The sequence below is a fragment of the Cuculus canorus genome, chromosome 5 (genome assembly GCF_017976375.1).
Source record: "Cuculus canorus isolate bCucCan1 chromosome 5, bCucCan1.pri, whole genome shotgun sequence".
In the NCBI taxonomy this organism is placed as follows: Eukaryota; Metazoa; Chordata; class Aves; order Cuculiformes; family Cuculidae; genus Cuculus; species Cuculus canorus.
In genome coordinates this window covers 56,152,680-56,176,191 of record NC_071405.1, presented here as the reverse complement: position 1 = coordinate 56,176,191, position 23,512 = coordinate 56,152,680, and the positions used below count along the sequence as shown (strand labels likewise).

Here is a 23,512-nt window from a genome sequence, read left to right as displayed (position 1 = left end):
CAAGGGACTGGAAGTACTTTCCTTTCAACTCCTTTGCTCCTTAACCTCAGTCAAGGTTTCTCTATAAGAAAGGATGAAATTGTGGTGGGAAAGCTTGAATGCATACAGAGCACGTGTGCTTGTAAATAAGGCACAGGGAAGCTAGAGATGCAACCACAATGTTCAAGTTCCTGAGATGACAGCTATGGGAATTAAAGCTTTTTTAGAGAAGACCTAGTGAGGATAATGCTTCCCTCCATGTGCTTATCTGGGTTTTTGTTTTATGTTGACAGCAAGGAAGATGTGTTGCAAAATGCTTTGACAAAGCCTAGGTGTGGGAGAAGTCTTGCTGACAGACTAAATTTCTCTAGGCTGCATCCATGTTTTTTATTGCAGGCCACTGTGCTCAGCTTGGTGCTCAGATTCTAATGGGACTTTCAGGTGCTGCAGCAAAACAATTCTCAAGTGTAAGGACTCCACAGGTTTCATCTTGACTGTTCAGCTGCTCACAATTATGCCTTCAAATGATGTTTTTTTAACTATTGTGTTGGGCTGGTTTTGAACAGTCAGTCTGAAGATGTCTGTCAGTCACTTTCAGAAAAAACCTTCCTCTTAAAATAAAAATATTTTAATTTTGAGAATGTAGTGTCACTTGTACCCTGTGTACATTTGAGACATGCTTTGTTCCGTACATACAAATTTCCTTCTGAAGCGCATTAGATGCTTTGGTGGTCCTTCCAGCACTACTCAGGTTCCCTGCCTATCTACCTCCCTCTGTTCTTCCCTGCTCTTTCCCTCATATAGAAAAACTACTCCTTCAGACTAAATTCACATCCTGGGGTGAACTAATTGGAGCAGCATAGTTAGAGAACAGTACAGTGCTCAGTCACTAAAATTCTGAATCTCTACTCTTAGTGATCCTGGGTGGGGGGGAAACTGCAAAAACAAGCAGTGAAAAAAATAGTTAGGGTTTCTTTCCCCCCCTTCCCTCATTTGAACACATGCAATACAGACATGTGAGGTATCCATCCTCTTTGCCGGCTGAGGAAGTAAAAAGGCATATTGTAAGCCCAAGAGTAGTCTGGTTGTCAGCCAGGAATTGGTCCTCTAAAGGAGAAGGGCAGAGAGGCAAAAGAGGCTGGGAAGGGAGTCTGGAAAGAAGAAAATACTCTTTGAGATAGGTTCAACACACGTCTAGAGGTGGAAGGGGTCTTATGCTTCCTCAGCATGCAAGTGATGAGAGAAAGGAAGAGAGCTTGTGTTCGTATATACGGACATGTGTCTGGGTGAGCAGGGTCAAAAATTTAGACTATTTACTTAATCCCTTGGAATGACTTTTTTCTCTTCTGTTTTCTTTTTGTGTTTAACAGACTGCTTTACAGGGGGCACGTGTGGTAATTAACACATGCAGCTGTAGGGCTTCAGCCATATGTCTGAATTTCAAATGGCCATTGATCTGGGAAATTTGCTGCTGTCTCCACCCCCTGACTTATAGGCCGTATTCCTTGAAGATGTGGGGGAATTTATAGAGCCTCTTGAAGCGACCAGAGCTGGAAGTAGATGAGTGAAAGGGCAATGTGTGTGATGTTGGGGAGAGAGGGCAGAGAGAGATTCCAATCACATGCTTCATGCCCCTTGCCCCGGGCCACCATATATTTTGGGTAGCTACTAAAGCATTCCCAAAGCTAGCGGTCTGATCATTACACATATGAAGCTTGCATAGCAGTCGTTAACTTTTTTCCTCTTTCAGCAAAGCAGTCTAAGATCAGAATCGGTGTCCTTGCCTGCTTTTTCAGGTCCGTGCTCCCCTTTCCAAAGCTGCAGGTTATCTGGTCTCTTACAGAGCCTAGCAGTGGCCAGGTGGAGTTGATTGTAGACTGCACAGCCTTTCAGGAGAAGTGGTCAAGAAGGTGGGGTGGGGGGGAACAGAAAATACTTCACATGAAAGCAGAGACTCCTGAAAGAAAACAAGATATGTTGTAGGTAGAATTAAAGCAGAGAGGCTAAACCGAACAATCGTATGGTAGTTGTTGCTTTTGCCAACTGTGATCAGGCAGCTGTTGACAGTCCTCTAGAGCTTTCTGCAAACTTCCCTCCAGGTCTGTGGCAATGTCAAGTCCTTGTGATGAGATATGGTGCTTTTAATGAGGTATTTCTTTGCGCAGAGACTTTTTTGCTCCCTGTTTTATGTCAAATGTCATTCAAGGCAGTAAGCCAAATGGAAGATGATTGAAAATTAAGATACTGTGATTTAAAATCCTGCAGTATCTATCATTTTTCTAATGCTTACAGGGTGAGATAGAAATGTGTTCTTCTATCAAGCAGGGAGCTGTTAAAAAAGTAAGCCTCTCTTCCTCTCCTCCCCTACTTCAGTCTGCGTTTAATATTTCTCAATGCTGGCTATTGCTGATTTCTTGATCTCATCAGCCACTCCACAGTGTAAGTATGTTGACACTTTGGAGGGTGTTTCTGCGTGGGTGGAAAAAAAACTCTAACAAACATTCCTAATAGTGTGTATTCCAACTCTTGGTGAAAGAGGACTGTGATTTACCCAGCCCTTGTAATTTTGCTGTTTTTTTTTCCTGCGTTCTGCCTATCCTCTCCACGATTACTGTGAAGTATAGTGCCAGGACTATCGGGAGCATCTATGTGTACTGTACTGCCTCTTCTGACTCACCTTCCTTTATTGCTATGGACAGTGCTCCTTGGCACAAGGTGGCTTAACATCCCTTCTATAAATCGGCATGCCCTCTTCCAGATAATTTGGTTGTAACTTATATTGGTATACACTTGGATACAACTTTTGTTATGCAGATGTGGGGCCTAATTCTTCTTTGCTCTCTGTTTATTAGAGCTGTTTTATTTCCTTTCAGTCTTTTATCTCCTTGAAGAACAAGCTTATTCCTATACTAACTCATTCATTACTAACTCATTCATTATACTAGCTTCATTACATTGATCCTTTTCTCTAGAGAAAACAGAAAGTGCTGGATTTACTGCCATATAATTGCTGAGTTGCATTTACCAAAGTGAGGCTTTTTTATGCCAGCTGACCCGTGAAGGTGTCTGCTGGTCGAAATGAGCCTTGGAGACTTGGTTTTGAACCTGAGTGCCATCCCCACAGCCAGCTACCATTGTTCATTAGGAAATATGTCATAATTCTTCAGCAAGCATCAAGGAATCATGATTTTTGATAACAAGTAGTTTTTGGTGCCGTATGTTATGAGCAGTCCCAAAAGCCATTCAGTCTGCTTGGTTCTTTTAGCTATTTCTCCATTTCTTCTGGGGTATGTTTATCAGTAGGGGTATGACATTAGACTCTTGAAGGATAGCTAAGTGTGCAGCTGAATGAAAAATAGTTTTTACTTCCATAGGGAGCCTCTTTCTGTAGCCTCTGAGTTCTTCAGGTTTGAAGGTATTCTGATAACCTTCCCATGTATTATTGTAGCTGAGGTTTTTATGCCAGTGAAACTGCTGCTGGTATATAAGGAAAAGAGCCAGGCTCGGTCGTGGTCACAGGTGTCTTTAGCCATTGCTGGAAGCTGTGAAATATTGGTCTGCTGCAACAGGCAGGCTGTGATAGTGTCTGAAAACTTAGCTGATGACCGAAGCAGAGTCTGAAAATTGAGCTGGGGCTCTGAGATGTGCTGTACTTCCCATTCCACAATGGGTAGTCTAACTACCATTTTTCAACTATGCTCACGTGGCTGGTGTGGATGGATAGGTTTGCAGCTTGTGTGCTGCAAAAAGCTGTCTTGTGAAATTATCTGCTGTGAAGTAAACAGATTTACATGCAAGTGTATAACACATTTAGCTTTTCCAGGCAAGCTGTACAGAGGGGCCAATGGACTCTAGAGCAAAGAGGGATTTTGTGTTGTCTCTGCTCCTGCCTGGCTGATTTCATGAGGTATATGAAAAATACAAAGGAGGATGAATTCTGACACCGTGGGTCTGGGAATGTTGGGTTTTTTTTCAAGATGAAAGTATTGCATAGTTTATACAGTCATTAAGAAATTACTTCTTTGATTTTTATCTCAGCAGGGTGACAAGAACAGCAGCAGAATAGAAAAGATGAAGTAAATACCAGGGAAATACTGACTTCTTCCAAAGAATTATGATACTTGGCCTGTGAGGAAAGACAAGAGCTCTCCTCAAAGGGAGAAATGGTCAAATCTGATACAGTGGAAGTGATCGATTAACAAAAATATATATGTGGCTTGCGGCTTAGCAGCTCCCTCAAGAACTTTTGAATGGATGATAGGTTTTTAATTTTTTTCCTTTTTTTTTTTTTTCCTCCTCCCGACAGTTTGAGCCACTCCGGGAGTGAACTGAAGATTTTTACTTAATTCAAGACAATTGAAACCATTGCCAAACTAGTTGTCATTCTCTTTGGGGCAGGGACTGAAGAACTTAAGTCTTGGTTTTGTAGATCAGGGCTGATGACAACAGGGTGTAATTCTAAGTCATGTGATGCCGCGTGATTTATGTCTAGCTTCACAAATGAAGCTGCTGTGGGGACTGTTGGGGGAGGGTGGGAATAACAAGTCTCCAAAGATGGCGGGGGACAATGCCTTCACAGCTTGAGTGATTCCACATTGATCAAAACAAAGCTTTTTGTGCAACTCTAAGCTGGAGATGGTCTCAAACTACTCTGACCTTTATTACCTGCTTCTCCTTCTTAGCAGATAAGGTTAAAATCTGGTCTTGGGCATTTATTTTCCCATTACTTCCAAATCTTTGAAGAGACCTGTTTTTTCATTTAGGTAGGAGTTTGGCTGTAGAGTCTGAAAACTGTAAATTTGCATAAGGTGAACCTATGTACAATGACAAGTCTCTATCAAGGCTTCCTTGTATTTGACCTTAGAAATGCTTAATTAATCAAACTGAAATCTGATTATCTGCTTCTCTGCCCATCTCTTATGCACAAATTGCTTTAATAGAAAAGAATATTTTGATGCTGGACTTCTGCCCAAAAATGAACTGAAAATGCTAAAGTTTTTGAACAAACAGCAGAACTGTGTACAGATTCCTTGTTCTAGTTTACTTCTGTATTCAGGCTGCTTGAGAGATTCTGTTGCTTCTTGTCCAAAACTCCAAGACTACAAAACTGGTTAAAACTGCAGTTTACTGTTCACAACTAGGAGACAAACTAGCTGAAACCCAAGGAATATTATTTAACTTTTCAAGGTTACGCACTTCTCATTTATTACTCATGAGGACAAGAGATCACGCATTTGTGGCTCCCTGCTGTCCTCCCAAATTAGTTGATAGCACTGTAGCTGGCATCTTAGCTTGAGAGAGGGGAGAGCAAAGGATATATCTTAAGTTTGAATTAGGTGAGTGCTCTAAATGCTGGCTTTAATTATTTTAAGGTTATTGCTTTGGCTTCTGCTTGGAAGCATGTTCATATACCTGAAGAAAAATATTAGTTGGAATGCTACATTTCTATAAGTGGGTTAAAAAAGCAACTTTTGACAAGTACTGTAGTAAATTTACATCACTAAAAAGTTTACAACCACTTCAGCTTGATTCTGTGAGCCTTCATGGTTGCTGCCTGATCCTAGAATAACATGTACGTGTCTCTGCATTGGCCCCCAAATCTGTAAGATTTTTGCCATCAAAGTGGTAAAGTGTAATGGTGTAGTTTTCAGCGGCATGCAGCAGTACTAGGCAGATTTTATTTTTTTCCTCCCCAGAAAGGTTTGCATAACTTATAGAAGTGAATCAGGTATTTAAGTGTTAATTACCATAGGGCTTGGTTCAACCTGCAAAGTTCAAATCAGAATCTGGATCTGAACTTTCCCAGAGGCAGGGGGTGTGTTTGAACATTGTGTTGGTTTGACCTATTATAGTGCAACTCTGAAATGCAGTTTCAGATGTGGACTGGGTTTCTGTACCTTCCCAAGTAGAGACATTCAGGGCCACTTGTTTTGTTTAAACTGACTCCATTTAAATGATACATAATTGAAATAATAAAACTGGATCTCATTTTGGGGAAGATGTCTGCAACATTGTGTCTGAAGGGTAATATCTTGATGTGCCTTTCTTTTTCAAAAGAAGTCCTTTTCTGAAAGCTACAAAGAATAAGAAATTAGAGGGCAGGTTTGTTTTGGCTAATTACTGTAGAAGTACCTTGAGAACTTAAGGAGTAAGTGAGGATTTTGGATTTTAGAGAGATTGTATCTGAATCTCAGAATTCAATAGTTTTAAAGCCACTGAATCCCAGAGACTAGAGCACTGCTATTAACACAGAGTCCTGCTCCAGACCTCTTTTGACACGTTTGCTTTTGAAGGACCAGGCCCAGAAAGAGGGAGCTCTTTGTTTGCAGTCAGAATAAACTCATTGTACACCCAGACAATTAACTCTTCAATTGACTTGCCAGCCTCTGTAAAGCACTCCGGTCCCCTCTCCGTCTATCTCCAGTTCTATTCAGACACTTAAGCACACCAATGTTTTTTTGTTTATTATTCTGAAAAAGTCCTTCACAAGAATAGTTGGAGCAGATCAACATTGTCCTCCTAGCAGCATTTATCTCCGCCTGGCAGTGAATGTGTCAATCAGGAATCAAAAAGCCAAACAGAGGCGGCTTTGAATTGTGTCACAGGGTCAGAGTTACTTCCAGCTGTCTGTGCGTGGGATAGGCTTTCTTGCAGGACGAAGAATTGTGCTGCCATACAAATGCACTGACTACATTGGACCACAAAGTCCTTGGGGCTTGAGTGGCTTTTTTCATGTTGACGCACCTGCAAGGGAGATGTGAGGAGGGAGGGATGGGGGGGAACTAATGCCTTCCATAAGGCGCAGGGGAAGGCTCCTTGTCCTATCTGGATGATGCCTGGAATGTGGTGTTGCAGTAAACACTGCCTGCATATGTACAGCAGACAGAGCTGTTGATGTAGGAAGGGAAAAATCACTGTAGTGACAGCGCAAGTCAGCCTTTGCAGTTAAGAGCTCCTTAAGCCATATGCAGCCCTTTCATATTCAGCACTTAGGCATATTTTCACTTTTTCCAGCAAAATTTTTCCATATTTTGGTCCACGTCCAATTGTTTGTGGGTTGTTATATCTGAAGGGAGCACGATGTTGCAGTTTCTTAAAATTAAAGCAATGAAGAGCGAGAACTTGCTTTTGCTAATTTGGTTTCAGAAGTTGGGTTTTTTTTTTTTAACAGCTGTCTAATCTCCGTGCATAGAACTGGAAAAGAGTGTGAAAATCTGGGAGGGAGGTCTATCTGCATTCGTACATTTCCATTTCAGCTGCTTGGCAAGAAATTATTTTGATTTGGCTGGATGAGAAGAATTTCACATTTTTTTGGCATGACTGCTAGCTTTCTGCATTTATGTTGGCGATATATGTCTCTGCATAAGAGTTGCATAGACTTAAATTAATTATGACTTGGTGAAACTGTTTCACTTGATGTAAAGAAGGATTGTGAACATGTATTGTTGTGCAAGACTTCTATACAGTGCAAACACAGTTTTTGTTGTTGTTTTTTTTTTTTTCTTTCAATATTTCTAACAACACTCCCAAGCCAGGGGATCGCACATAGAAATGTCAATGTTGTAAAACTACAGCTTCAACGTTCAGGAACTGCACAGATACAGGGAGCTTGAATTGACCTGGCAGGTCTTCCTTACATCAGACCAGAGTTACTAAAGCCACAGAAAGATGTATGTATGACCTAAGTCCCTCAGGAGTGCTCAAGGCTAGGAAAGCTCTTCTCCCTTCCTGTGGGTTTCTTTAAAATGGTAGAAATGTTCATACTGTCTCAGGGATTTCAGTGAGAACGTGAAAGGGATGTGCTGAAGGTTAAGGCTGCTTAGGAAGAATATAGATCTTGGTCTGTTAACGTGGCAATGCAGTATATGGATAACTTTTGCAGTGGCTGTGTTTTTCCTGGTAGAAGATGTGATATGAGAGGTCACTTAACTTTTCCACTTTCTTCAGCTTCAATTAGGTGTCTTGAGGCAAGAACAGTGATTCACAGCAACAGGCAGTTACTTCACGTTTTTCCGTAGTAGTTTATGCTTTTTTCTGCATTGGGGAGTTTACTTTTTCTCCTTGTCCTAAATTGTGGCCTCAGCACTTGTTCAGGGTAAAAAAGATTAACAGTCACCTTTCTAATGAACTGAACCCCCTTGTCCATCAATCGCAGTGCACTTTACAGTCATTCCAGATGTGGAAGCTTTCTAGATATCCTGCAAGAATAAGAGTAAGGGAAGGAAGATCTGGTGGGAGCATAAAGAGTTCTTGCCTACCACTAACAAGAGATCCAAGTTATTGTCAGACTAATACAACAGAATCTTTTGTTAAGCTTATGAACCTCTGACAGTGGTAGCACAAGTGGGCTTCTTATAGCTGTGAATGTGAAAATGGCTTAGGGAGAGTTGTTTGGCCCTGCCTGTTTCACTCTTAGCAGTGATAAGGTAGAACTACCGCTGTTAAGATGACACTAGTTGCGTCAAAAAGGTCAGTTCAACTTTCGCAGGTGTACTGTAGGAAAAGGAGGCTGACTGGAAAGAAGTTTTATGACTTTGAAACTATGTCCCATCAGAGGTATTCTGATGAGTGATGCTGTCTATATTCAAGTGATTGTCTTGTAAAAACAAAGTGGGTATTAATGCTGGGTTGTAAAACATGGAAGAGAGGTATGCAAATACACTCTTCATTGAGGCTCTGAGAATATTCTGCCACCAAGGGAAATTCTTTGATGGTTCTGCAGTATGTGAGTTCCTGATCTGGAAGCATTGCCATCTAGAGGGATGAGGAAGCACTTGACCTCTTTGATCCCTCTGTTTCTGACATGCTCTGCATGAGGAATTGTTGCAGTTAAATACCTTTTTTGAAAGTGTGGAATTTAATAGCTTTTTGAAGAAAGAAATGGATTGTACCTGATGAACATGCTTCATAACCTTTGGCTCTGAAGTGACAATATCCTGTTCATCTTGTATAATATCACAGGAGACCCCCAGGTCTCTGGAATAGCTTGGCTCTTCGGTTCTCTTTAAAAATGCTTCTTTTAGAAGTACAAATTTTTGTTCTGAATTTTCTAGTATGCAAAATAGAACTTGTTCCTTGTTTACCAGAAGCAAACAGGCCTGTGGAACGAATGTTCAGTGTGATGAACAGTGTATTGAGCGAAAGACAAGTATTAAGGTTGTTATTTTGCCTAAAGGGAATGGCAGTGAAATGTTTTGCCATAAGCTAATTTGAAACACTGAGTACTACTGAGAATTCTCCAGTTTAAGAAAGAGATTTGTAGTTTCAGAGTAAGAAACTGGCAGCTGGGAAGTAAGCATGGTGTTTTTAATAAAGTGCAATTTTTGTTTTTTATGTGACTATTTCATGACCTTTAAAAAATGATCAGAAATATCCCTGCTTTTGATTTTTGAAATATAGTGGATGTAATTACAGGGCTTTTGTCTATTGCTTTTTTTTTCTCGTGTGTGTGATGAAAGAACTGTGCTTGCTTGAATAACAGGGGAGTAATTATACTTCCCTCTATTTGCAAAACCATTAACACTGTACTGGGTGCTGCTGCAATGTGCACTTGGTGACAATTTCGCCTTAGTAATGCAGTAAGGAAGTGATTCTGTTGTTCACAGCCATTTTACTGAGATTAGCTTAAAAATAAAGTAGTTCAAAGATTAGTTAGGTATTTTTGTTTATTTGATGCATTTATTCTGTCACTGTTCAATACCCTTCAGTAAGTTAACAGCTGACTTTATACAAAAAACTTCTACAAAATTCTCTTTAAGAAGAATGTATTTCCCAAATTATAATTGCTACTGTCTCTGTTCTGAGAGACACAAGCCTAAAAGAAACCTCCTGAACCGGAAGCATCCTCTGTTCTGCCAAAGTTCACATAATGGTTTGGATAAAAAGCGTTTTGGCTCAGATCTACTTCTAATTTTTCTCCATTGTTGGCTTCTGAGTTGCTGCTTTAAATCTGAAAAGTAATTCTCTAATTACTTTGTGCAGAAGCATTTGTGAGAACAATAGGAATAAACTAATTAACATACTGGTATTTTTTTTTTATGCCAGGTTTCTTCATATTTTATATAACTTAATTATTCACCTTTCCGGTTGTTCTGTGAATTTTGCACTTTTGGTTTGGTTTCTCAATCTGTAAAGTGAACCGTGCTGATTACATTAGTGTGAAGTGTCATTCTAAGTAAATAGCAACCTCTGTGGCTTCTGGGATCTTGCAGAAGCAGAGCAGCCTATTCTGTCAAAAAAAGTGAAGATGAACTAATTTTATCCAAAGATTTCTTTAAACAGAAAAATCTTCTTTCTTGTAAATTAAGTGAAACTCAGGGATCTTTTCCAAGAAATCAGCAGCTCATCTTTTAAAGAAAAATACTGCTTATCTATGCTATTGGTAATGCCCAATAACAGGAAAACTCAGGACAAGAGTTAACTTGACTAATGGTAAGTATTTTTTTTTCCAAATGCTTGCTAAGCTTGCAGTTAAGCATAAACCCAAATATAATAGTAAAGAGGGAGAATGACAACAAGGTCTCTCTTGTTCACTTCTGTCAACCTCCTTTCCTTCAGCAGACCTGAGGTTGAAATGGAATTACCAACACATTTTTGCTTTCTGTGAATTAGATTGCTTTCTGTGGAAATGCATAGAACTAATGATCTGTGGAAGAGGTGTTTAGTATTTTGCTTGCTTTATAAAACTGCAAATACAAGTTTTGGTGGAAAAATGGTTAATAAGCCTCTGTTTTCCATCTCGGCCCCTCTCTTACCCTTCCAATGGTCTCTTAATGTAAGGGAAGGCTGAAAGCAGTTATTGCTACTTCTAGGAGGGACTGTCCCATGCATTCTTCCTCCAAATGGCCCTTCCTTGTGCATATGATAAATTTGTGGAAATGGTGGCAAGCCTGGCTTTTCTGGCATAGACTTCTCCCTGCAACTCATTTTTGCTGTGCAACTTTCCATTTTAGGTTACTGCCCACTTTACTAATGTGTAGTGTCATTTTCGCCAATATGTATATGAAAAATGGTTGTTACAAATTGTAGGTTTTTAAAGCCGCTGTATTTTAAAAAGCTAATTTCATCTTAGTTTATATCCAAACAATGTTCTACATTCTTATCTTGCAAAGTAACAAAAGACTTTCCTCTACAGTTTGTTGCAGCTTAGCTTGGCAGCAGTTGAAAGTTTTGCCTTACACCACTGTCCTAGTGTTGTGTAAAGATGGTCTAACCTGGGGCTCGACATCCAGATCCTTCTGAGTGCTGAGAAAATTAGATTCAGCCTGAATCCATGCTGGGTCTGTAGATATGGTAGATAGGCATACTAAGCCCAACAGACTGTAAACTCAACACTTTCCCTGTGGTCCATCTCTAAATTTTGAGATTTATATTTTTTGGTTAAAGCTAATTTATGAAAGACTTGTGGTCAGAACACATGGAGCACTCTTGCACATGAAGAAACTAATCTAAGAAAAGTTCTTTCCTCACAATTTTGCAATTAGAAGACATTGCCACAGCACTGCATTTGAAGAACACCTTGATGCATTGTAAGAAAAAAGATTTGGTTTTGACCATCCCTTTTTAACAGCTCTGCAGTGAATGCTGGTGCCAGGTTCTGCACAGGTAAGTTTCAGAAGAAGAGTTTTTCTTCTGAACAAGAAGAATAAGGTGGAAGACACAGTGGGAAAGCATTCTCTAGACCTCTGTCTCAGGAAATGTCCCATGTGGGACATAGCCACTTGAAGCTAAAGGTGATTGCCTGATCAGTGCAACAAGGGGTGATGCAGACCAATGGTTTGTGGAGGGAGAAGGGAGGGAGAGAGGGAGGCTTCTTTTAAGTCTAAGGATAGTGCTCAATGCATGCCTGCTGTGTAAAACAGCTGTTGGTGTACACTCTGAATAATTTGTTTTTTGTTCTGTCTATCTTCTCTCTCTTCTGGACTTGGCCGGGCCATGTACAAATCCCAATCATTCAACAGTACTGGAGAGTAGATAGTATTTACCTCAATAATGGTAGTTTCTTTTCGATTCTTTTTAACCCTCAATTCAGATGATGGTTCGAAGCCAACGCCAACCATGGAAACTCAGCCTATTTTCGATGGAGAAGGTAAGAGCGTTCCTTAAAAAAAATAATAGCAACAAAGTTGCTTCCCTCTGTAGGATTTATGGCTCGCATGCTTTCTTTATCCTGCAAAGCAGAAAAGCCAGTGAATCTCATAAGTTATCCAAGTTTCACAGTGCCCTTGGGACTTCAGGCATTTTCCCTAATCCTTTTACATCCCCCCCTCTTCTCTGGATTCTAACAATAACACTGGTTGACCAGATTCCTGGGGTACTCTTGGAGGAAAAAGTGTCACGGTGAAAAAAATGTGAGTTGAGTCAGAAATGGCAACTTCCTTCAGACTGTTCTTACCCTGTCACTCTCACCGTGCTCATGATACCAATGCTGGGAATTTCACAACTTCTGCAGTGCATTACAGCTTCACGAAAGGGAGGGTGGTGCTAAACCACAGCTTGTGAATGTTGACTCGGAATAAAATTGCTGGGAGGTTTCTTTATTTAGCAATTACTTTCATTGACGCACATACTATTTAAGCAAATAAAGTCAGTGTTCTGGGCCCACTTAATTCATGGCCCACCAAGGCAGTTTCCTTCTTGAATGGGCTAATCTTTTGGTTGTGTTTTGGAGAGGGAATATTAGACCTTGTTCCGTTGGAAGCCTTGCAACAAGGATAAAATTACTGTCATCACAGAGGATTCAAGCCTTTTACACATAGAAACAAAAGTTTACCGGTGGGGATAGTGGTCCTCGGATAGTGAATGGGCCTATTAGCAACTGCTTTGATCTTGCATATTGCTTAGAAGTAGTGCATGTTTTCTACGGATTTAAACCCACAACTATTATAGTCAAGTTAAAGATTGAAGTCTGAACAACTCTAACCCTCTTGGAAGTGTGGAGGTTGAAGCAGTGAGGGAAAGCCTATGCATTTTCATAGTTATACTTGACTTTTTAAACTGGCTCAAAGTCAGAAATGGAAAGCACTGGGCAAGAGTGGGTGATGCTGTTGATACCTCCTGCCCTCTTGTAAAAAGAGGTGATAGCAACAACAAAAACCCCATGCCAAAATAAGCTTATTTAGTAGCCGTATGACGTAGCCCTGTCACTTCCAGTTAGTAATCACAGGTGTCTGAGAATCGTCTTGTGAACTTTAAGAAACAAAGCCTTCGGAGCAAAAAGCATCCTCAAATAAACAGGCGACTAAAGCCATGCTGACCATTTCCTGTTTATATCAAAAGAAAGATGGTCCTGGCAGCAAGCTGATGTATTAGCATGCTGTTTGTAATCACAGCATGCTTCTGACCTTTAAGTTTCTCGCCTTATGATGCCCATAGATATTCAAAGGAAAGAATCCACTAGTAAAATGCAGGAGTTAATCAACATTTTGGTCATTCAAATAGAACTGAGCTGAATTCTTGAAAAATGTAGTGAACAGACCTTTATCAAGAAGATGGAGGTAGGCTCTTCATAGCAATGCATGATGAGAGACAACAGTCATAAATTGAAACAAAATTTTTGGGCTGGATAGAAAGAAAACTTAGTCACCGTGAGGACAATGAAGAAATGGAACAGATTGCACAGAGAGATAATATTCTGTCCTTCCTTTCTGAGCCAGTTGGATAAAACCATGAGCAACCTGGTTTGTTCTTGTAGCCAATCTTGTCTGGAGCAGAAGTTTGGACTAAACATCTCAGGGTATCATCCTGGACAATCCCTTGACTTTATCTGAGCAAATTTATTAACAAGACTTCACTGGAATACTCTTCCAGTGTCTTGGATAGGTCTTCCTGAGGAATGGCTTCACTTGTCTGACAGAAATGTCACATAACATAAAAGGGCAAACCAATTTACTTGTCAGGTCTGGACTCTTCATGGATTTTCAAAGGAGTCAAAGTCCAAATCCCATTCAGTTGCAGTGAGTTTGAGATCTGCTGGGCTCCTGAAAGCTGGTGTATTGAAAGTTGGCCAACCAGGGTGGAGCCGATAGCAACATAAGTGGACAATAAAAATGTGAAATTTTTTTCATGCTTTGTTTTTGGGTGCCTACCTTCAATCCACAAGGGGCTTATTTTTTGTTGAACGGAATTAAATACACTCAGCTACCTTTGAAATGTGATACCTCTTGGACCTCAACATCTCCAAGATGAAGGTTAACCTTTCTTATGTTTTCACCTATATTAGAAGATAATGAAAATTCAAATTTCAGACATAAGTTCCCCTCCCACTCCCTATCATTCCTCCCTGAAGGCATAATAGAGCAGTGCCAGAGATAATGTAGATCAGATAACTTAAACTTTCCTGTCCAAAGTTTGAATCACAAAGCAGCAATCTCTTTAAAAATTATTTCACTTCATTGCAATGCAGATCTCGGTGAATCTCCTCTTAGGACAAAATTCTCGTTTGCAGAGGAGTATTTTTTATTGTCTTTGCTATATTTTTTTAATTAAAAAAAAGTTTTATTTCCTCCTGCAATTCTAGGTTCTGTTTTCTTTGTATCCGCCCTCTGTTTAGTTTCAACGTGCAAGTTGTATTCATTTCCCAAGGAATAACTTCTTTAAACACCCTGTCTTTTTGATAAACCGCACCTCTTAACTCAGTGAGAATCTACTCCTTCTGTTGTTCAGAGGGCTCTGTGTTGCTTACTTGTATTCCAAAGGATATCTGAGTTAATTGGATGGAAAATACATTTTTATGGTAGATCCCAAAGGATTAATTTTATTTCTTTTCTGTTCTGCTCTTTTGCCACAATTCTTTTTTCTGCACCTTTCAACCTTACTAGCAGATATGCATCATTGTGCATCTGAAGGCCCTGACCCATTCTTTAGCACCTATTTACTTCAGTTGTTCCTCCTATTTCAGCTGTAGATATACCCAGACTGTACAGTGCAGAGCCAGAGCTAAATTTCATTCCACATTTAGGAGTTTAGATCCAGCACTTTGGTTTATGGACTTTTCGTACTTCTGTGCTTCTCCCTTTCCTACCTCTCACCTAGTGTTTAATTTGATGTAGTTCTCCCCAAAAAAAGCCCGAAGTATACAGGCATGCATGTTTATAGGAGCATGTCATGACTGAGTAATGGTAAAATAGTATAGTGAAACCTGCAGATAAAGCAGCCTTTGTTAAACAAACTTCCAACAGTGGTATTCTAGCAGTAGTAAACCTGTATTTCCATATAAAACAAACAAACAAAAAAATCCCTAAATGTAATCACAATGATTCAATCAAAGCAGCCAAAAATATTTTGGAAGGAAAAATTCCCTTTAATTTTTCCTTCATGCGCTTACAATGTATAATCAGTTTCTTTTGTAGTGAGCAAGCTCCTCCCTTGCTGAGCAGATCCATATAAATGTCAACAAGGGACTAGGAAAACTCATGTAATTACTTCTTAGACGTACTTAAGACAAACTCCAAGATTTAGTATTAAAAGCATGCTCTTGTGGAAGCTGAAAATTTTTCAATAAATATCAGTTCTGTAAATGTCACTTTAGGAGCTCTAGTCCATGGTACTGAGTACTGCTATGCTCAGTTCTAAGCAAATGCTGATTATGTGCCACTTATGTTACTTAGGTCAGATTCTGCTGTTTATTGAGGTCGATAGAACCCCTCCTCTGAGGTGTTACAAAGCACTTTGCCAGAAATTGATGTTGGAATGTCTTGGTTGTAGTGCATAAGATGTGTTTTTCTAACAAGAACTTGTTTCTTTAACAGACTTCCTTTAAAGTCTGTCCAGAAATATCTTTATTTCTCTGCCTGTTTATTTCAAATTTTGTTGTTGCTTGTTTTACAGAACTGACAAAGCTGTGGTCAGCCCTTCTGGGGCTGTTAAAGCAATACTTAAGATCTGGATTGACTTCTCTTTAGCCTAGAGTTCATATGTACTTCAGTGGAAACCAACTTATGCTAGAGCACACAAGATAATCTTTAAGATCTCCAAGTTTTGAGGAGAATTTAGGAGGTGTAGGGTAGAGGCCTGGGGGGGAGGGGGAAAGGGGAGGAGGGCAGAAACAAACAAAAAAAAGACCCCAAAACAAAATGTTTTGTCAGCTGAGAGGTACTCTCTGCAATGGGAAGATGGGATAACCTTGTGGAAGATTTAGAAATACTGGTTCATAAGAGGTGGAAGGACCTCACCAGGAGATGAGCTGATCTCTACAAAGATGATGGATCAGTTAAGGTGTGATTGTAGCAAATGTCTTGTCCTCATAATTAAAAAACACGTGTATTCACTATTTGCTGCGGTTTAAGGCAGTTATTTTTTCTCTTTCAGAAATCACAGCACCCACCCTTTGGATTAAGCACTTGGTCATCAAAGATTCCAAACTAAACAGCTCCAGTATAAGGAATTCAGGTAATGTTCCATCCAAACAAAAAAGGTTTCTTTTAACTAGGCTGCAGTCCCTCATTGTCTGTTCTTGTTTTGTTCTTCCTTCATTTTAGCTGTGCTGCTGCTTTCCAGTGCTGCGCAGGCTGTAAAATAATTTCAGATAGCATCCTTTTTTTGTGTCCAGAAGGCTACAGTCAGTGTGTGATGAGGGGTGTTTCTGTTTCCCCAAACCATAATTGAAGAATTTCTAATGTCTTCATCTGTTAATTCATCCCAACCAGCTGTCATCTTTATTCTTTTTGCTGTTCAGCATGCTTTCACGGATGTACAAACTGATGCATTTGATTCTGAGATCAGAGCTTTTGTTTTGGTCTAAGCAGGTGAGAAAATACAGAGGAAGGGCTTCTTTTTTGGCAACTTCAAGATTCTTCTCTGCAGGGGATATTTTTTGATAAAAATTGATTGGATTATTTCACATCTAGAAGTAGGTTACTTATGTCTAAGTAAATGTTGAAAGTATTTTTGTAGGTAGTAGAGTGGATAAAGGAAAACCCAACCATAAAAGGACAGCAAAGGAAAGATCATGAACATTAGTGGCATAAGAGGGAGCAGGAAGATGTGAATGTAGGATGTGAAACTTGAGATTGGAGATAAGGGTTAAACTGTGTGGAGTCACTGAAATGACAAGAAACTGGAAGAATCTGAAGATGAAAGTTAAGGATTCATGGTAAGAATGGTTTCTATCTGATATATTTTAACTGAAGTGGGAGACAGGAAGAAGGTAAAGGGGATATCGAAAGAACAACATTGCCTTAAGAAGCCGTGGGTTTACTGTAAGGTTTAAATAGGAGCTGCTACTATTGCATATATTTTATGAAACAATATATGCCTAGGACAGCTGTTGGGAATAACTCCAGTCCCCAGAACAGATCAGTTGTGATAGCCTGAAGTACCTGGTCACCTGCTATTTCTGGATTAACTGGAAAGTGTTCACGACACTCAGCAGTTCCCTTAACCTTCTTGTGCGCCTTCCCAACTGCAGGGTGAAATCAGTGCTACATTAGTGAGATTCTTTTGCTGTTGAGTGGAGAAGAACTCTTAGCAGGAGGATAATCCATCATTGCCCAGACCCCAGTTTTTGAAAGTGTCCTGAGCCTCACCTCCTGATTGTTTCTGTAGCAGTGTGATCTGCATAGGAACTGCCAGTGGGAATCATCCACAAGCTTCAGATGTTGTAGGAGTATCGGCATTCTTCTTTCAGGATATCTTTCATGGGAGAGCAAATGCAGCTTGGTTTGGTTTTTTTTGAGCTGCTGGGACAATCAGTAACTCACAGTGCAATTAAAGGTGACAATTAATATTAAAATCCTATGTAATGGCTCCTACCTGTCTTGGAGACCAACTTTTGTTCTAATGCTGCAAACCTGATAGTTGCAATGGAAATAAGGGTTTCTAGATCTGGGTCCTAGGAGGCTACACAGGGAGTTGAGAACAGGAGGGTCTCTTACTTGAAAGCCTGTCAGAAGGCCTAGAAAGGAGATGGGTGCTTTCTCGCCCCAACAGAGCTGAAGGCTGGCTTTCATGCTGTAAAGCTAGTCAGTTCGTTGAAATGTTTCCTTGGGAAGCTGCCTGATGTCAACTGGAGTTTTGTTCGTGGAAGAGTTCCTTTTGTGAGTTTACATTTGTCCACTTTTTTTTTCCAATTGCTTCTGATGTCATTTCTGTTATTCAAACAAGATTATTGTGAGTCCATGCTATAAATCAAAAATAAATGACCTTCTGGAAAATACAAGAGTTCTGTAAGGGGTGGTTTCTTACAGTCAGCTAAAAGGATGTGTGGTTCATCTGACTCAGCCTTACTGATTGCCTTGATGGGCACTCACTTGCCTTGGGATCTCATTAAGAGACTGGGTTGCCAACTTTAGACCCAAATTTCCACATCTTCATTTCTTACACCGCATTATTGATATCAAGAAATACTGCCTCATTAAAATTGGACTGTGGTTTAGCTCATGTGAGGTGTGGGCTAATTTAGTCTGTTTCTTTCAACCAGCGAAGCCCAGGCCCCTTGTTTAGTACCTTTCATTCCATTCATCCCTTGTGTCTCTTAAAAGGCAATGTAGTGTTGGTGGGATCAAACAACAAAGCTGGGGAGGATAATAATCATTTAGAACGAGGTTCTTCAAATGTCTTTAAGTCTTTAAGCTGAAGATGATTGAACAGATGTCATGAGATCAGCATGCAAAATTAGGGTATGTTTTTAATTGCTTTTGGCCCTTGTCAGCTGGAAATATTAATGCTCAGCACACTTCTGATTTTTCATTTATTTTTAAAGAGTGAAGGCAAGTTCTGTTAGTGCAAGATGGATTTTTTGTTTTGATATTTGCTCAGCTATATTATCTCTCTGAGTTTGCACTTGCTGTCTTGGAGCAGATACACGCTGGTATCCTCGTGCAGCCATTTAATGGGATCACTGAAACTGGAGGTGAGAAAAGACCTAGTAGGTCATCTAATCTACTACTTTAGGGCCAGTCAGTATTTGTGTTGTATGAAGAGCAGTATATTTTGTATTGTAGCATAAATGTCTTAGGCAGTAAACATTTTATTTTTTCCTACAGTAAGCTGCTCTGCCATCTGAACTCAGTCTTAGGATTTTTCTTTTTGTCATATCCAGCTTAAGCCTTTCTTTTTTTTTCCTGTTCTTTTTCATTAGCTTTGTTCTTGAAAGCCTTCCCTATTCCTTGGAGTTTGCATGCTGAAATGCTTAACTGTATCAACTGTGAGAAGAATGTGAGAATTGCTATATGGAGGCAAATAGGCTCTGTAGTTTGCCGTCATTGTCTCTGATCAGTCTTAGTCTTCAGAGTGAACCAACCAGCAGGTAACTAGTGACACCCCGCGCTACATACACAGCCTGTATCTTCCAAGAGCTACATTTGAAATCAGTGTTCCACCTTCCATTTAGTATTGACAAACAGAAGAGATTCTCCTGTAACAGTCCTCTCTTGGAGCATTTATGTTTTGCTTGTCATGTGTAAATACTAATTAAGCTAGAGATCAGGAAAATCAGAATGACTCTAGGCTGGTGAATAGAGCACTTAAATGAGAATCTGTATATCTATAGGTGTTTTGTTGGTGAATTTTTTTGTGCTAGGTAGAACAGCATTGCTAGGCGGGATTGCTAGTGCTGTTACCACACCTCACCCTAAAGAATGAGATGACAACTAAATCTCTTTCTCAGTGGGGTGAGATGGCAGGGTTCAGATCCTCTCAGCTGGAGGCAGGAACCAAAACCTGAACGTGCTGTGACACTTGATCTGAGAAGTAGCAAAAAAAGTTACTGTTTTTCTACACTTGCATACTAAGTCTTCAGCCTTTTAATGAATCATGAAAGCTTAGAAGTCAGTTTTTCTTTTTGGGGCAAGTGAAAAATCTAGATCAAAATACTGTTTTGTTTGCTATGGCAAGATGCCAAAAACGTTTTTTTTAACTGATTTCCACCTTCCCCAAATATGCACACCTATGAGTGTGCACATACACGCTCCAAATTAAGCCCGTTATTTAGCACTGCCCTCTGCAATATGTCATTTTTAACACTGCCAAAGCAGGAGGCAATAGAGATGGGACCTTTGCATTGGTCATTCTCTAATCAGCGTGGATGGGATCTGTCTTTTCGTACTACTTTCACCGTTTCAGCCTCCTGCTTTCCTGCTTTACCTATTCCAGCCTCGAACAGTCCAAATGATTTTTCTTTTACAGTTTTTAATCTAGGGAAGCTCCTAGTAATGCATCCTGCATTAAAATGCCGAAGAAAATAAATCTAATGGCTGCCTGTGTGGGAGCACCCCATCTCTGCTGAGGAATCCATGGTTGTTCATTTCCAGAGTTATATCCAGATCCATTTGTGCTACTTAGCGATTTGGTTTTGGTTAGCAAGAGATTCCTGCCTGCATCCAGCTTACCCCGACAACCTTTAAGAAAACCACAGAGTGATGTAATGGGCTTATGCATGGAAAAATAAACAGCTCTAGAGAAAGCAGCGGTAGCAGCCTTAAGTAAATATTCTGCAGTCACTGGGGTTTTGAACATGACGTTATTTGAAAGGAAGAATGAGTAATATGTGGAGGTTAGCAGCTGAAGACAGGTTTGTGTGTGCCTAGTTAAAAAAAAAAAAAGAACAAAGAAACCTGTATCTGTTTATTTCAAAATCTTGCTTATTGAATGGGAGCCAACTCCCAGTGGCCTATTCTGTTCAGCTCTGGCACCCAAGGCATCGTGCAGGCATCTCATATGACAGCTTTCCAGTAACAGAGTTCTCTGCTGTCAGGAGCTCTTAGTGGACAGAGTAGAACTGTAAACAAGCTAAGGAAACAAGAATGGTGGTATTCACATTTTCTTTTTGCTAATAGAATCCACTTTGAGCCCAAACTTTAGGGCTTCTTAAATGGATGTATGTCCATATATACTTTTGCAAGAAGCAGAAGCACCCCCATCATTTACCCCAGAGGGAGTCTGTGCGTTCTTGGTGGCAGTTTGTCTCCAGAGATCTGCATAGTGAGTTGTGATGTGATTATATCAAGTGTACTGCCAGGACCTGAGTTCTCTGCTTTTTCTGTGCTCCCTCCTCATGTTTTTTCCCAGTTGGAGGAAAAAAAGGCAACAAAACCCACGTGGCACCCCAAAATAGCTCCTTCTTTCTAGTATTCACCTAGGAAGTGATACCATTTTGCTGTATGCTTTGAGGATCAGGGATAGTGATTGCACTTAGGGGGAAATGTACTCATGGTATGTTACTTTAGCCATATCTAAAGCCGGAGTCTTTCGAGGATCCCATAAGTTAACAAGGAGTCTGCTTTTAAGCCACCTATATTGAGAATCAGTGTAGTTTCTCCTGAGTCAGATTGTCAGGTGAGACGCCCAACAGGACCTACTGATTTGCTCTTAAAAAGGAATATGCCTGTTTCAGTGGGGTGCACTGAAAACAGTCAAGGTTAGACAGAAGTTTGATTTGTTATTAGGAATTCCTTTTTAGCATTGAGGACTAGCCTCAAGGAGCTTAAACACCTACATTATTTTCCATTGTGGGAAGACAGTGTACCAATTTGTGTGGAATGCATAATTTGGAATTGGAGCAGATTTCCTTGTGCTTGGAAGTATGGAATACTGCAGAGAACCAGGGAGCTGGAGGTAGATTCAGATGAGGCTCTGCCTCTGCAGATGATTTGCCTCGGATGAGGCAGAGCAGTGTTTTGAACAGGGGCGGTTTCTCACCTGTCTTTATCGCTTATTCTCAGCCTTATTCCTTAGTTGTCTCATCCTACTCTTGGCACACTCCACCTCATGCTGCTGCTTCTTCTACTTTTCTGCTATTTTTTTGCTAAACTGGTTGTATTAGTTACAAACTGACTGTCTTTCCATGCCAGTTGTGTTAATATTGGTGTACAAATGTCTGTTACAGGGTTGTAGGCTGTTTCCCAAAGTCTGTGGCTGGTTAGTCTTAGACCACCAAAAGGAGGAGATGGCGGGGAGGTGAAAGTTGATTTCACTTCAGCAAGAAAGCAGATTGAGAATGGGAGGTAGCCAAGCACTGGTGATTTAGTGACACCTGAATGTGACGTTACAGTAGCATTGGAATTGGAGAATTTTGGTGCCTGGGAATGACATCCTAATGCTGACTGCAGTCCTCCTTGGTGGACGCTTTGATAGTTCCATCCCCTCCAGGCGTAACACCTGGGAGCTGTGACTTTTGTACTTACCCATAACTGAAGAGGAAAAAAGAAGTGTCAGGGATGTCAAGAACAAGGATTCATGGAAGGAAAACAATGAGTAAGAAAGGTTTTGCCTTTTGTGCTGTCCTCTAGTAATGTACCCTCGTTGGCTCTTGGGCTGTAGCTTGAGTTAGTTTCTCCCAACACAGTGTTCCTCTGACCTGTTGAAACTATTAGGCTAAAACGTGTCACTTTACTGTCCTGCCTGCCAGAACTCTGCCCTTTGTATTAGTCCTCCCCCTCCTTTTTGTGAGGATGTGTTTTGGTTTGGTTTTGAATTAATTTTCATTTAAGTTCTGGCTTGATATCAAGTGAAACAATCTCAAGAGAGGCTCCTGTTGAGCATAGTATGAAAACTTACTAATTATATTATGTTTTCATAGCAGATCTCTATGCTCTTCTCCAAGTTCCTGCATCCTTGGAAGTCAGGATGTGTGGTGATGTTTTTCCCTTACTTTCTATCCCTCCTGTCCTTACTTTCCATACTGTGGTTCAACCACCCCTTGCTCTTTTGACCACTGCTTGGGAGGCGTCTTCTTGCCCTCCTGGAAGTTCTGAGAAGGTACGATGTATGTCATGCCTAGATGTGATTATCCTATGGTCTCAGAGTTACAGGTGTGGTGAAGTATGTAGGGGAGCACTGAAGCAGGGAGAATGGAAGAATCTAGGACCAGGACCTTTCCCAGACAGCCAGCAAATGAAGTCTTAAATAACATGCCATTGGGGACTAGTTAATCTGCTCTATGAAAAACTGCAAAGTATACAAGTGGGAAAAATAACATTGTATAATAATCGGCATGCATCCATAGGTGTTAAACCATATGCAACTAGTCAAATAAATGAAGCTCTCCCTGAGTGCTCTGTGATAAATCATTCCCAAAGAATTCAGTCACTCCCCCCTCCTATGCCCCAAAGAAAGAAAACTTACTCTAGACATGGAGTCATAACTGCAGCTCTGCAGCTGCCTGTTAAGGTGAGTGGATAGGGAGCAGTAGGAGGGGGGCAATAGATGTCAAAGTATAAGAAGCTGGGGTAAAAGGCGTTGGGGAAGAAATCCTGCATCTGAAACTACTGAAGATTTAGAGGGGAAAAGGAAAGGAAATGTGCTCCAGCACCGGACATTACTGGGACATACAGGGACAAAGGGAGAGTGGAGCTTCATTTGATTTCTCGCAGAAGCTGATTCCTGTTGAAGGTGTGCTTGCTGAAGTAGTTTCTTAGTAGTGAAGTGCTTTGCACTTGTATATACCAGCAGCATTCAGCACAGGCTTGCATGTGGCTCTGTACTTCAAACATCTGTTTGAACATATGTTGATACCTACTGACAGGTGAAACGTATTGACTCACCTTCCTGCCTCTCTTGAAAAGTTCCTGTCAACTTCACAAGGAAGACTATAAAA

The 23,512-nt window shown here is 40.4% G+C and overlaps 1 protein-coding gene across 5 annotated transcripts in view; it reads left to right on the top strand.

The window, feature by feature from the left end:
• Nucleotides 1-23,512, top strand: part of SMOC1 (SPARC related modular calcium binding 1) — a 131,490-nt gene that overhangs the window by 70,929 nt on the left and 37,049 nt on the right. For 4 of the 5 annotated variants that reach the window (XM_054068665.1, XM_054068668.1, XM_054068664.1 and 1 more), the window contains exons 6-7: nucleotides 11,978-12,067; nucleotides 16,288-16,368. In XM_054068665.1, coding sequence (XP_053924640.1) covers nucleotides 11,978-12,067; nucleotides 16,288-16,368 — 171 coding nt within the window. The remainder of the gene's footprint in view (nucleotides 1-11,977; nucleotides 12,068-16,287; nucleotides 16,369-23,512) is intronic. The other variant, XM_054068666.1, reaches the window with a different exon arrangement.